This window comes from Lolium rigidum, chromosome 4 (assembly GCF_022539505.1).
Source record: "Lolium rigidum isolate FL_2022 chromosome 4, APGP_CSIRO_Lrig_0.1, whole genome shotgun sequence".
Lineage (NCBI taxonomy): Eukaryota > Viridiplantae > Streptophyta > Magnoliopsida > Poales > Poaceae > Lolium > Lolium rigidum.
Genome location: NC_061511.1, coordinates 190,150,779 through 190,166,374, shown reverse-complemented (window position 1 = coordinate 190,166,374; position 15,596 = coordinate 190,150,779). Strand labels below are relative to the sequence as shown.

The 15,596-nt window shown below is 45.6% G+C and overlaps 1 protein-coding gene across 1 annotated transcript; it reads left to right on the top strand.

The window, feature by feature from the left end:
- The first annotated feature begins 9,295 nt into the window (after window positions 1-9,295).
- On the top strand, window positions 9,296-13,646 carry LOC124647950. Its single transcript, XM_047187792.1, has 3 exons — window positions 9,296-12,295; window positions 12,359-13,047; window positions 13,143-13,646. Exons 1-2 carry the CDS (start codon window positions 9,296-9,298, stop codon window positions 13,028-13,030), a joined length of 3,672 nt encoding a protein of 1,223 aa, XP_047043748.1. The 3' UTR covers window positions 13,031-13,047; window positions 13,143-13,646.
- The last annotated feature ends 1,950 nt before the right edge of the window (window positions 13,647-15,596 follow it).

Genomic DNA, 15,596 nt, shown 5'->3' with positions numbered 1-15,596 from the left:
CCCCCGGTGCGCCGGTGTCGCGCTCCAGCGGTGGCTTGGCCGCGCGGGTCGCAGCCGCACGACCAGCAACTTCATCCGCAGCCTCCTTGCCCGCGCCGGCTGCGCCAGCCATCATTACCTCGACGCAGCACAGAGCCACCTTGGCGGGTCCGGTGCCACCAGCACCGGCGAGAGGCGCTGGCGCACGGGGACGGTGCCGAAGTAGACGCGGTGGCTGCCGAACTCGATGATGCGGCCGTTCTTGGGGAAGATGCCGCCGTTGGCGAAGCAGCCCGCATTGTCGTTGATGAAGTCGATGGAGTAGAAGCGCTGGACGAGCGCAGACACTGTCCGCTCGCCGGCGACCTCGAGGATGCCCGCCCGAATATGTACTCCAGCAAGCGCCACTTCATGCCCCACGGTGGGCGCCAACTGTCGTCGTGGTGAACAAACAGATGCCATAGGATGGCTTAGGTTGGGGCCGAATGGACGCAAGAGGATTCGGGGGAGGGTTTGTGATTAGATGGGATGAACTTCCGGATGGTTTCCTCAAGAACTTAGCCAAGGCTAGAGGTTGAAGAAGAAAGACATAAGGAAGAACTCGCTCTAGATCATCTTCTTTATTGATCTTAACAGGATACAAGTTTCTCAGTACAAGTGTTCTTCTAGACCTAGCTCTCTTCGTGTGTCTCTGCCCATAAGAAGGGCTGCCCCCTCTCCTTATATAGGGGAGAGGGTGGCTTACAGGGCAAGAAACCCTAATGGCATCTTTGACTAGACAAACTACTTTACAAAGCTACTTTAATCATAGAAGACACCGGAGTCCTCTTTAATCAGGGATGCTGACGTCCTCCGGCTTCTTTGACCGTCATCCTTCTCTTTATCGTCAGCCCTTCGTTTAAAGCTACTTTGCTTAGCTCATCCTTGTCTTCTAGCTCTGGAGAGAATCTTTGACCAGTCCTGCCGACCTGCTCTTCTTTCCGGTAGCCCGGTACCTTCTTATCCGGCTCCGGCATACCCCCCTTGGGGATACCGGCTTAGCTTCACTTAGCCAAATTCTTATCTCTTCGTTCCGGTACGAACATTTAAACCGGTATCTTGATGGCTCAAACCATCCGGTTTAGCATACCTTTGGCATACCGGGGGTCATCCCCCCAACATGTTCACTGCTTTTAGCAGAGTTCATAATCTTCTGAAAACCCGGAGTCTTCGCATATAGGGATCCCATTGACCGCACACGTTAATCGTGATGCACGCCGGATCTGCGCGTACGCGGCTCCGGCGCGGCGCGGCGCGGCACATAAGCTCCCCGCCGAGAAAGCTAATCCACATCGCCGTTAGTAATGTGAAGATCCACATCAGCCTCTTCCATCTTCATCTTCCGGGATCAGATGAGACGAGTTCAGGAGCCACCACGCTCCACAGTCCACACTTGTATGTACTGCCTTTCGGCAGATGTGTGCGTAAAGTTTTTAACCTGTTGTCACCGACTTTTAGCAAAGCATCGAGCGTGAGTACAGTACATCCTACATCAACAAACCTAGTAGATATCTTAAGTGTCCTTACAAATGTCGTTAAAGCTACTGGTTGGTGCCATCAAATGTAAGGAACGGATTTATGATCAACTACTCCAAGTCCACTATCTGCCCTTTTTAACGGCGCCAGCCAACTCATAAATTTCCAGTACTTCCTCCTATCATAAAAAAATCTTCTTGACTCTATCCAGAAATGGAGATATACAGACATATTTTACCTATAAATTCATTAGTATCTAAAGAAATTTACGAAGCTTTTAAAAAAGACAAAACTGATAATGATATATTCTCTTTATCATAAACAGTCACACCTAAATCTTATAGTCTAGTTGCCTAGCAGTCAGCATTGAGATTCAACATTGACATCATTAGTACTAACTCCGTCCCCAAATATAACATGTTTGCAAATTTCATGGTCCTAGTTTGAAATTTGTTATTTATAATATGTTCACAAAATTTGTAGAACTATATATGAGATGAAATAGATTTTGCAAGATGAATGCAATGGTAACATTTATACATTCTTAAATCATACAATTTGATATTTATTACTGATGAAATTCATGCATAAAAGACCGTACGGAAGAAGCATGACTTATATTTTGAGACATATTGAGTAAGTGTTTGATTTGCTTGACTCACGCCTTCACCCTTAGATCAGTGAAGGAAACTAAAACCCTGTTTCCTACCACGTGTTTAAGCAAACCTAAAATAGAATCTAATTGCGCAGAGGATAAATTAATGTAGGTTGCAGGGCGTAATCAACATGGTGTAATGTGGTGTTTATTTTCCAATTTGTGTTGTACAATTGGTTCTCATTATCCTAACTTATTCACGAGTAACTAAAAAAGTTCACCTTTTCCTGGCAATAATTACTATGATGATCTTTTAGTCTAGAAACTTCTATCAAGATATTTGTTGTATTTTCACATATATATAAGAATACTATGACAAAGACAAATATAAACAAATTCTGATAAATTAAGAGGCATAAATTAGTTAGGCAAAGTGATGTGATACTATTGGTTTGCTTAGGGATACGTTGTAACAAAACATTTTTCAATAGTATTTTTTGTTTGCTTATATTTAGGTGGAATATGTTGTAACTATACCTTATTCAATAGTACCAGCATACACTTAGGGAAATATCTATTGCAACAAAATAATTTTGGTTCAAAGAAACCATATGTATTTGCATTAGTTCAATATTTATATTGTATGAAATTATGTACTAGCTCGATATGTATGAGCATCAGTACAATATTAATTGGTTTATACAGGAAAAATGTAGTAGCGGGAATCGTATATCGAATGATGAGTAGGTAAAAATACAAAAAAAAATACCAGATGGATGGAGTAAAAAAGTTCATTATAAACAAGTGATGATCAATGACAACTTTCATTTCATATATAATTAATTGGATATGTATCTTCGGATTGGTTAGATTTGTAGTTTTGTTTAGACATCATGTGTGAGTACCAGTGATTTGATTTTGGTTCATAAAGAGTAAATGGCACTAGGGTCACACAACTTGTCCCGCATGTGCACTTAAGTCACGGAAGTTGCAAAATGTGCGAGTGAGTCACATAACTTTACTTCAGTGTGCATGCCAAGTCACAAACCGGTCTGCTGTCTAGTTTTGCAAAAATACAGCCAGAAATTTTGCAGAAACACCCTTACTATATAGTTTCCCTTATGAAGTCAATCCAGAGTGACCAGCCTGTCCAGCGGGTCACACATGTCAGGCGCGTAGGAAATAACTAAAATGGAAATTGGCACAGGATGGGGATTTGACCTTGAGACCTGCTGGCTACATGCGGGCGCGTAGAACCAACAAACCACATGATCGCTTCAGTACGATAGGTAGATTATTCTTATTAATACAAAAGCAGTAGGAGCCTTTCCTACTGTTGAAGGTTCAAAAAAAGATTATTCTTATTATACTATATATATATATTACTCTGGAGAATCAGCATATTTTAAAATTTCGGAAATACATATACATTGTTATTATGTACGTGAGAAGTTGCGGTAAAAAGTCGTTATGATGTGGGTTATTGAAAATAATAATTTGGAAAGTATATAAACGAGTTGAATACGAGTATTTTTGTCAGAATTTTGTATTTTTTTTATTGCTAAAAACACAGCGTATTTTCAAAAGAAAATTTTTCCGTCCAATCTTTGACATATATATCTAGCTACGTATTTTTTGGCATATTATTTGGAGACTGAAAGGTGGATGTTTCGAAAATTTCAGCGAGCTAAAAATATGTCGTTCTCAATGTATATGTATTTCCTAAATAAAATTTGTATTTTAACTCAAATTTAATATTTTTAAAAAAACTAATTCTCCACTGAAATATATAATATAATAAGGCGCAATCTCCATCTTGTATTGAAGTGGACGAGTGGAGTCTTGGTTCTAAATCCAAGCCTAGACAAACAGGTCTCAAGTATCACCACACCGTGCCTATTTTGATTTTACTTCTTTCTTACGCGCCTGACAGGTGGGACCCGCATGGACAGGCTGGTCACTCTGGGGTTGACTTCTTCAGGATATAGAGATAGCAAGGGTTGTTTCTGCAAAATTTCTGGCGGTATTTTCGCAAAACCAGACAGCAGACCGGTTTGTGATCTAGCATGCACACGGAAGTAAAGTTATGTGACTCATTTGCACATTTTGCAACTTCCATGACTTAAGTGCACATGCGGGACAAGTTGTGTGACTCCTAATTGATGTTCTAGATGCAACTCCGACATTTACATTAGCATACACAAAATAGTTTTTTTCTATTTTTTTAAATATTGTGCCTTGTGTGGTTGGATTTTTTTGGACCTTTGTACTTATGCAGCTTTGAGAAAAAATTAAAAAAACATAATGGAGAAGAGCATGTAATGATATATTTATATTATTGTATTTGAACGTCTGATTATTTGATTCCTAACTTCCATACCAAACTTATATGCTACCTAGCTGCATTCAAAATTATGCGAGTTACAATGTCGTTGTAGTTTCAAACATTTGGGATTCAAGTCTATAAAAAACAGGAGATACTATGAAATGCAAAAATAGGAAATAAATAATTAGGCAGAATATTTGAAACCTAGTAATTTAGCATACAATATAGAATGAAATAAAATAAAAAATTGTATTTTAGTTCAATGAAATAGAAAGTTGTACATATTTTAAAAATTGAAAAATAGAAAGTTAGAGTTTGTTTTGGTGCAAAAATAAAGTAGAGAAAATAAAAAATTGTGAATAACAAACCTGGTTTTCTTAAAGCCGCTGGATTAATTGATTTTTTTTATATTCATTATTATTTATAAAATTTATTCTGTTTTACCTTTTCACTTTAAAATACTACATATTTGTTTCAAGATTGTTTCTACTCCCTCTGTTCTTGCATATAGGGCCATAAACTTATATTTTAGATACCAAGAAAATGAAGCCAACTAATAAATAGCACAATTAATTATGTGAAAATGCTCTTGGCTTTCGGGGTAATTAAATATGTTGCATGTGGTGTCTTCTTTTCTATGGTTACATGCAATATTCACATTAATGAGCATCATCCGAAACCTAATCATTTTTGCTCGATTAGTGCTAATGGCCTTGTATATATGAAAAATAATTTTTTAATAGTAGCCTTGTTTTCAAGAACAGAGAATAGTATAATAGTATTTCTGATAATTCAGATCTTTCCGTAGACATTCATAAGGCTGGTGCCAATGCACCACACCACTATAGCCTGTCACGTCAGTTTTTTTCCTCACTCTCACCCCACTCTCACCCCACGGTGCCAGTGCACGGGCTATAGTGTCAGCTCTCACTTTCTCTCTCCCCCACATCAGCTTTTCTCTCTCCTCGACATCAGCATTTCTTTTTCAGATTACAACATTAAAAATAATGGAAGGAAATTATTTTATTGAACTAAAATTGTTACCGATTACATCATAAACAAATTACATAAAAATTTGAAAAGATTACATAAAAATTTGAAAAAATTACATAATCTAGGCATTAGCCCACACATGCTCAATCAAATCATGCTGGAGTTGTGTATACATCGGTGAGTCCCTCATTTCGTTGTCCATCTGAATCCTGGCTGCTAGGCTTGGTGGTGCATGGTTGTGTATTGCAGGGCCGACATTGGAATCAACTGTCTCATAGATGTTCTCCAAATTTGTATCACGCTCATCGTCGACGATCATGTTGTGCAGAATGACACATGCACGCATGATCAACCCAAGAGTACGCCTCGAGTAGGAGTGTCCCAGAACTGCTAGAATGTTGAACCTAGCCTTCAGCACTCCAAAGGCACACTCGACATCTTTGCGCCAAGCTGATTGAGCAGCAGTGAACAGTCGATGCTTTTCACTTTGTGGAAGAGTAACACCTTTCATGAACACCGGCCAGGAGGGGTAGATACCGTCGGCAAGGTAGTAACCATAGTTGTACTCGTGTCCATTCATCGTGAAGTTCACTACGGGTGCTTCTCCCCTAAGCACATCAGTGAACAACGGCGACTGGTTGAGTACATTGATGTCGTTGTTGGACCCGGCCACTCCAAAAAAGGCATGCCAGATCCAACGGTCATACGACGCAACGGCTTCTAAGATTATGGTAGGGTATTTGATGTCTCCCCCCTTGTGAATTGACCAGCATGAGCCACTGGGCAGTTCCTCCACTGCCAATGCATGCAATCGATGCTCCCTAACATGCCCGGAAAGCCACGCTCCTCGGCTTTCGCTAACAGACGCTGAGTATCCTCGACATTTGATCGACGGCAAAACGTCTCCCCGTAACAGTCAACGATGCCTTCACAGAATCTATCTAGACAATCTGATGAAGTTTGTCTAGCTAACTTAAGCCACTTATCTATCGTATCTGCAGCGGCTCCATAAGCTAACAGACGCAAAGCCAGCACGGTTGAGAGCATCAACTCTTTGGGTGAAATACGGAGAGTATTCACCCAATCTATCCACAATGCGCAGAAAAAGGGATCGCCTCATCCGATACCTTCGCCGAAAGAAGCTCGGAGGATAATTGCAGTCGTCGGCGAAGTAGTCCTCGAAGAGCCGATCGTGGGCACCCAGACGATCACGCCTGATGAACTCTCGGCGGCGTCGCGACCGTCTTGGCTCCGGCTCCTCGTTGAGCATCTCCTCCTCATACTCCGTCTGGAATGCAGCGATCATATCACCCTCCATTCCGTCGCTCGAACTATTGCTAGACGAAGACATGGCGTTGAGAGAAGTGAAAATGGAAGTGGAGGAGATGAAGTGAGGTGTGGAATGAGTGAAACCATATGGGGGTATTTATAGGGGGTGGGGATGAAATTTTGGGGTTTTTGGCATTTTTTCGAATTTTTTGAGCCAGCAACGGCTACCCCAACGGCTAGCTGAGGTGGACGAATCAGATCGACCAACTCAGCTAACCGTTACCGCCTCCCTTTCGCCCCGCCTCTCGCCCCTGGTGCCAACGCTGCCGCCTCCCTCTCGCCTCCCTCTCGCCCCGCTATCGCCCCCAGCGCGGGCGGCAGCCGGGCGATAGCGGGCGCTACCGCCGGGCGCCCGCGCCACCGCCCCGCCATCTTGTCTCGCCCCTCTCTCGCCTCCCTCTCGCCCCGACGCCGGCGCTACCGCCCTGCTACCGCCCGCATTGGCACCAGCCTAAAAAAGGTTACGCAACAAATAAAAGCCAAGCATATTCCGTTGACTGCACACGTTAATCGTGATGCACGCTGCACTTGGACTTCCGCGGCTCCGGCGCGGCACAAAAGCTGCGGGTTGCGTGGAAGGCAAACTGTGGTGCTACGCTGATAACAAATCGAGATCAAATGAGAGAGCTTTGGTCCCATCGGCAGCACTATAATGAAAGACCAATCGTCCCCACCGATAAAGCTAATCCACATCGCCGTCAGTAAAGTGGAGATCCACGTCACCTTCTTTCATCTTCATCTCTCCGGATCGGATGAGGCGAGAGTTTTGGTCTTTTGGAGCCACCACATTTGTACTCAGTATACAAAACTGTTTGGTTCTCCTTGACATTTTTTTATAATGGACGGACAGAGATTTGGTGTGCAAGTGATCTCGTTTTTTTTAAAAATAAAAAATCATACTTTTGAGTTCTAAAGAATTTTATTAAAAATTTGAATATAGCCAATGATGTATCCCACAAACATGTAAAATATAAATTCTAAATACTTTATATTCTAAGCTACACAAAAATAACAAAAATGTAGATCTAAGTAGTCATTTTGAAATCTCCAAAACATATCAGATTTTGTAATTTTTTCTAGCACAAAATAAATATGATTTTGGGTTAACATTTTGCATGAGTGTGAGATGTATCTTTGACAATCTAGAGAATTATTTCAGTTTTTTTAACAACTTGTAAAAATATCTTTTGTTTTTTTTTAAATAGGGAGATCACTGGAGCTCAGGAGCTTAAAGCACTTTTTGAATAATTAACGCTTTATTACTTAAGAAATTTAAATATTATATTGGACTTCTGCATAACTAGGATGCACATAGTTGTACAAACTAGAAGTTACAAGCATAAAAAACTTAAGCTCTCGACTAGAAAACAAGATCGTAATATAAAAAGCCTAAGATGATGAAGGGACAATTGAAGATAACACTACCAATTCATGTAGGGAAAAAAATGTCCTTCATCTTATCTGCGACACCTTTTGTAAAGAAGTCGTGATGCTCCACACGTTGTAGAGGCTACAACGAGCATAGCTGTGCCCCAGTAGATGATGTGTATAAGAGAATCGTTTTTTTTTTTCATTTCTACATAGCCAAAAGAACTATATAACGGCAAGCGCTCCCACTGTAATAGTAACTTAAATCTAGAATACTCACCATTGACTTAATAAAAATATATCCGCACCACTATATGGTGGATATAAAAAGAGAACCTATCTAAACGGGTGACTATATAGATCTAGCAAGTTACACTCATAGAATAAGTGTTTTTTAGTCTGAGCACAATTTCTACTTTCATGGCAATTACATTTACAAAATTATTTTTAGCGAGTATAATCCTCCAACGCACGCACATATCATGGGAACACCTTAGTTTTTTAACCTGTTCCCTTTTACAATGAACGTACTGCTAGAAGTCTTAAGTGTACTTACAGTGCTTTTGAATGCTACTGATTGGTGCCATCAAATGTAAGGAACGAATTTTATGACCAACGACTCCAAGTCCATTGTCTACCTTTTCCAACACCAGCCTAACTCATAAATGAATTCCTTCCTCCAAAAAGAAACACCTCATAAATGGATCCTCCTAAACCCAACAGCCCACCACACCACAGGGTTGTCCACAAAACTAGGCCACCACAGGAGATCCGGCATCGAAGAGACAAAGAAAGTGTCACACTCACACAGCCGCTCTCAACTTTGAGCCGCCCACCCACTCGCCGCGGCTCCCCCTTCTTCCTCCCATCGCATTCCATTCCCACAGAATCCATTCCACCATTCTTTTCTCCTTCCCTTCCACTCTTTCTCCTCGAGTCCATTCCAAATTCTTCTTCCTTGTTCCAACTCCCAACCTCCTCTCCCCAGTCCCATAGTTCACATCACCTTTGCCTTTGCTTGCCGACCCGCCCAAGAAGCTCAAGGAGGAAGAAGCCAAGCACTCCACGGAACCTCCGAGCTCAAGCCGAGAGATTCCAAGAACCTGAGGGAGGGATCCGTGGAGTGAAGCCAAGACATCCATCCAGGGATCGAGAGCAAAGGAGTAGTAGTACTACTAGCAGCAGCAGCCATGGTGAGGAGCAAAGAGGTGCCCAAGAAGCCCAAGGACCCGCTCCTCACCCCTCCCTCCAACCCCAGGGGCTTCAGCACCTTCAGGGACGCCGGCGGCGGCCTCGGCGGGAGCCTCCCGAGGAACCGCGGCGGCGCGGCCATGACGTCCCCGGCCCCGGCCTCCGTGCCCAACTACATGCGCGGCACCAGCAGCTCCGGCGCCAAGGCCGGCCAGCTCCATCGCCATCGCGCGTCGGCGTCCGCGTCCGCGTCCACGCCGACGAGGCAGCGCAGGCCGCTGCGGGTGACGCCGAGGGGCAAGGTGCTGTTCCCGGCGCCCGCGTCGCCCGGCATGGTCCGGCCCACCTGCTCCTCCACCCTGAAGGACGCCAAGTTCCCCCGCGCGCTCGGCCTGGCGCCCGGGGCCACCGACGCCGAGGGCCCCGCGGCGATGCGGGTCTGCCCCTACACCTACTGCTCCCTCAACGGCCACGCCCACGCGCCCGCCGTGCCGCTCCGCAGCTTCCTCGCCGCGCGCCGCCGCCTCATCAAGACGCAGCAGAGCATGAAGCACAAGGGCGTCTCCGCCTTCCGCAAGGGCTCCACCGCCCACCAAAAACCGGAGGGCAAGAACTCCGTCTGCGCCGGCGCTGTCGCCAAGGTCGCGCCGCCGGTTGTCGACGAGGTCGGCGACTTCTTCGTGGAGGTGTACACCGGCCCGAGGGTCAGCTCCGGCACCAGCTGCAGCGACATGTCCTTGGACGAGATGGACGACGACACGGTCAGGCGGATGGAGTTCCTTGTATTCGACCGTTGCGGCGCCGACGACGACGTCGACAAAAGTAACGATCTTGCTGTTCACGGTGACGGTGACGGCGAGGACAGACCTGGTGTCTGCAGGGACAGTTCGTCGGAGTGCAGCGATCCAGGCGTCTCCGGCAATCTCGTGGAGGAGCTGCCGTGGATGAGGTACCAGGGGTACGAGTGCGATAGCCTGGATGACGATGTTTCAGAGGAGCAGATTGGGGAAGCAGAGGTTCTTGCCCAGCTTCAGGAAGGTGAAGATGAAGAGGGCAAGTCCTGCGGATCAGGCGATGAGCGCGAAGAGGAGGCCATCGAAGAACAGGAACCAGAAGATGAGGAGATCGTCTCAGATTTGCCCTCTGAAACAGGGATCGTCGCCGAGGAAGAAGGCGTCGATTGCAGATTGGACACAGTGAATCAACATGAGGCTTCCACAGCAGAAGACACACAAGATCTAGGAGACGATGAGGAGTGCGTTTCGGATGGTGGCCACGAAATGGAGATCGCCGCCGAGCGAACATGTGCTGTTTCTACGGTGGAGGTCTGCAGGGAGCAGGAAGAAGACGAAGACATCATCCTGGGCGAAGTGTGTCAAGCGGATACTTCTGATGGACATGGCACATCAGAAGAGACGCTCTCGGAATCGGAAATTCCTATGTCTGAAGTTATGGAGAATGTCCTGGAAGACGGATGCAAAGAGGAGAATTCAGCAGATCAAGAGGCAGAGGATGACGAGACCAGCATGGATTCTGCCAACGAATTAGAAATCAGCGAGAAGCAGAAGGATGCCGAGTCTGAAATGGAGATTTCCGAGACTGTCCCCGATGTTGCATGCGAAGAGGATTTCTGTGAGCAAGAATCAACCTCCGGAGCTGTTGCAGAAGTGTGTCAAGGGGATACTTCTGATGGACAGGGCACATCAGAAGAGAAGCTCTCAGCATTGGAAATTCCTGAAGCTGAAGTTACAGAAAGGGTGGAGAATGTCCTGGAAGACGGCTGCAAAGAGGAGAATTCAGCAGAGGATGACGAGACCAACATAGATTCTGCTCTCCGATTCGAAATCGCCGAGAAGGAGAAGGATGATGATGAGTCTGAAATGGAGATTTCTGAGACTGTCCCCGATGTTGCACGCGAAGAGGATTTCTATGAGGAAGAAGCAGCCTCCCGAGCTGTTTCAGAAGGTGAAGTTTCTGACTCCAATGCTATTGCTTCTCCAGATGTTGAAATCTCGAATCAGCCAACAGATGGTGGCTTTGAACAAGATGCGACCACTGTAGAAGATGCATTTGAGCAACTTGATACTGCTGCAGAGAATACTGTGAGTGGCACAGAAGATGCTCAAAGGGGATTGGAGATTACCACATGCAAATCTGAAGATGTTTCTGCGGAATCTGGTATAACCCAAGAAAGCAGCCAGGTCGTTTACTCTGTATGTGTTGATGCCCCTGCTAAAATGCAACCAGAGATTACAGAGCACGGGCCGGAAGACTCTTCTGAAGAATCTAGTATTCCCCAAGAAAGTAGCGAAAGTAATATGTCTGCTCATGTTGATAATGGTGCTCAAATAGAATTGTCTGCTGACGCCACTGCTCAGATGGAACCAGCGATTACAGAGTGCAAGCTGGAAGAGTCTTCTGAAGAATCGGGTATTCCTCAAAAAAGTAGCCAAAGCAGTAAGTCTGCTCATGCTGATAATGGTGCTCAAATAGAAGTATCTGCTTATGCCACTGCTCAGATGGAACCAGAGATCACAGAGTGCAAGCTGCAAGAGTCTTCTGAAGAATCGGGTATTCCTCAAAAAAGTAGCCAAAGCAGTAAGTCTGCTCTTGTTAACAATGATGCTCAAACAGAACCAGAATTTACAACATGCAAGTCAGAAGGTCCTTGCGAAGAATCTGGCATCGTTCAAGAAGTCGTTCATGATGGCAACTCTGCATATCTCGGTGAGGGTGATCAAATGCACTTGGGAAATGTCATAAGGGAGTTGGAAGCCACCTCTGAAGAATGTGGTATTGGTCAGGAAATTGGTGAAGATAACTCAGCACTTGTCAGTGATGATACTCAAAATGGTTCCGAGTTAGCAATGTGTGAGCTGGATGATGCTTCTGAATCTGTTGCGGTACAGGAGACTGATCAGAATCACAACTGTGAGGATGTGGTTAGTGCTGCTCTAAATGAATCTGAGCTTATTACCCCATCTGAACTAGCAAATGCGGAATCTGGTGCTGTTCCAGATGACAACAATGCAGATGTCAATGATGGTCCCGAGAGAGAACAGGAAACAATGGCACGTGAACCAGAACATGCTCACGAAGAACTGGATATTATTCAAGAAGGTGATAAAGATGGTTGCGCTGCTGGTGTCTGTGCTGGTGCTCTGAAGGAAACACAGACAAGCAACATAAAAGATGCTTGTGAAGAAGTTTGTGTTACCGGAGAAGCTAATCTCTTGCACGCTGAGCACAACTATGACCTCTCCACTGCTGACAGCAATGTGGAACCTCAGAGCCTACCAGCAGAAGATGATGCAAAAGAATTTTCTGTTGATGACATGTGCAACATATTCAGCGGGATGAACCTCAAAGGAGATGTGTATGTTGATCCTACCGAGTCTGAGATTAGCCCGAGAAAGAGACTGATCATTGCTGGGAGGAGGAGAACACCTGAAGAAGAGGAGCACATGCGAGGTTTCAACCCAAGGGGGCCTAATTTTCTTCCTTTGGAACTGGACCCAGACTCAGAGAAGGTTGATCTGAAGCATCAGACTGCGGAAGACCGTAAGAACGCGGAAGAGTGGATGATCGATTACGCACTTCGGCGGGCGGTGAACAATCTAGGCGCTCGGAAGAAGAAAGTGGAGCTTTTGGTCCAGGCATTTGAGACGGTCCTACCGCATGACGAGGATGAGAAGAAGAACACACCCACAAGGGCTGTCCAAGCTTGCAACTGATAATAGTTCTAGTAGAGGTAAGAATATTTTGGAAAGCTATCAGTACTTCTGCAGTGAGATTTTACCCAATACATCTCATTAACCTGTTACTTGCTCTCTTTTTCTCTTGCAGTTAGTGGTTGGACTAATCATGATATTGACGACTCGCGAGCTACTAACTCGGTGGTCGCTGCAATATTAGTGCCAGAGACCTGCTCCAAGCCTTCAAGTTGGACGAGAATAACTACTTACTAGTTCACCAGAGATCGATCACTAGAGATCTCTGATTAATGTGGAGCTCAGTACTTCTCCATAGGGAGAGGGTAAAAACTAGTACCGAGTGATGAAGAGTTTCCTATCTAGTTGTTGAGCTGCAAAGGAGTAGCTCAACAACCAAGCCGTGTATATATGTCTCATAGTCTTAATGTTTGGTATTTGTACTGATGTTTGTGACTTGTGCAAAATGTCGAAGGGATCATCAGGTGCTGCACCTGCATGGACTTGACAGAAATCAATAAAACTCATTCTCGAGTTGCATGCTTGCGGCGAGAAAGGTAATCATATGTATGTATAGTAGTACCTGTGTAGTTGAGTTATGTGCAAATAATGAGAATCACACAATGCCCCTGTGAATGCACATCAGTATGTCATTTCTAGCCCTCTATGCAATGCCTGAAGAAATGCATGAGCTAGGCCAAAACTGCCAAGTAAAATTAGACAGTTGAATTTTAATTTGCCCAGAAATCTGAAGGTGCCGGCGTGTGCTTGAATCTTGTGGAGAGATACCTGAACAATCAAGAAAGCTTCCTTTCGTGAAATCGCACACATCAACTAATCTGATAGTTGCAGCCAAACTGTGCCGAGTCGTCGTCGTACGTCTGGAACAGTCCAGAAGAAATTAGAGGCCCGCATAGCCGGATGGATCGGAAGTTTGGAACCGAAAGGAGATGATCTCCATCCGAGCAGTCTCTGTCTAAGCTGACACGCCAACAGATCAGCCTAGAATCCCGTGGCCGGCGTGCAGCCGGCCAAGGATCTTGCGATGTGACACGAACCGAACCATAGGCATCGTACACATTACTACTCGTCACAAATCTCCTTCGTTTATCACGTGGTACGGCTAGTTTTTCAGCGAGTTACAGGTCAAGAAAAATAGATTTCCAGCGATTAAATTCCACAGCGTTAGTGAAGGAGATCTTGTGGCTCTTCTTAAACATATAACCTCAACTTTAAACTAACAAAGCTACGACACATACAAGATGCAGAGAGTTCAGCTTAGGCAACGTTGCAAAGCGAGAAAATACAGCAAGAAACACCGCTAATGAACGAAGCATTCATCCATCCGCGTCATCAGAACCATGGTGATGAAGTAATGGAAGTAGCGTGCCACCAGAGAAAGATATTGTCTTTGCCTGGTCCCGATTAGCCATCATTGCCGTGTCATCCGTCTCCATCTCCGAAGAAGGGCCTTGAGCACAACATCGAGCAAGGTAGGTCGCCACCACCAAAGAATACGCTACCCCACTACCAGGCGCGGATCTTGGGCCAGAACTGGGGGGGGGGATGGACTGAAGGGGTGAAATGGGCTGGTTTTTGTCATTAAATGGGCCACTTGGTGAGAGATATTTTGGTATTTCCTCCTGGGCTGGGGGGGGGGGGGGGGGTGATGGCCCGATTCACCCCCGAGAAGGTCCGCTAGTGACCACTAGGTATCGACACAAAGCACCTCGTTCACTTACCCATCGTCCCAAGGCGACGCCTCCATAGAGGAAGCAACTCTAGAGCGCCACCTCCCAATCACATGAATTTAGCATTTTCACTCGGGAGGGGGGAGGAAGGGGATGGGGTTGGGGTTGGACCTCACCGTCGCCTCGAAGGAGAGGAAGGCGCCCGAATCGCCATCCTCACAGTCGCCGCCACCCCTAGGCAAAGGTTTCCCCTGGACCAAAGCCCCAGCTACCATAGCTGCACTCCGGATCCAGTGAGGCCAGAAACAAAGGCATCGGGGTGGCCACCGTCTTTAGATATGGCTAGAGGGTGACGGGGCGACCCACCGCACCGCGACCTCAACTACCCTCTCCTCGCCACCCTGCGATCGAGAAGAAGGTTGCCAACATTGGCAAGCGCCTCCTGCCTCAGATCGACGTTGGCCTCGCCTCACAAGGCCGCCGTCTCAGATGCTAAAGTTCTCCGCGATTGGGGCGAAGCAGTGAAATGTCCACCACCACCACCATCCTTGGAGGCCACTGATGGTTTTCCCAGCGGTCATCTCCGTCGGCGGCAAGGGCAAGGAAGTGGAGAGGAAGCGGGGACTAGTGCTTCCATCTTTATGGCTCTTTCACATCTGTCTTTGGCCAACACATCTATTCTCCATCAGAGGGTGGATCATTCATTTAGGATGTATGTATCTAGACATATTTTATGTGTGGTGGGAAGTTGCACCATACGTCGTCACATGTACCTTCGATTAGGAAAATATAGCGTGCTTTGATCATTCAGTCCGAAAGAAAAATGGTCTGTTATTCCTACTAGTTAAACGCAGAAAAATGATCAGAGTTCTCCAACAAGGCATATCTGGTTAGGGACA

What these genes read in the sequence shown, in the direction of transcription:
- LOC124647950 (XM_047187792.1), top strand. Translation starts at nt 9,296, where the DNA reads ATGGTGAGGAGCAAAGAGGTGCCCAAGAAGCCCAAGGACCCGCTCCTC. An exon ending in CATCTGAACTAGCAAATGCG is followed by an intron (nt 12,296 to 12,358) that starts GAATCTGGTGCT and finishes GAGAGAGAACAG; the next exon opens with GAAACAATGGCACGTGAACC.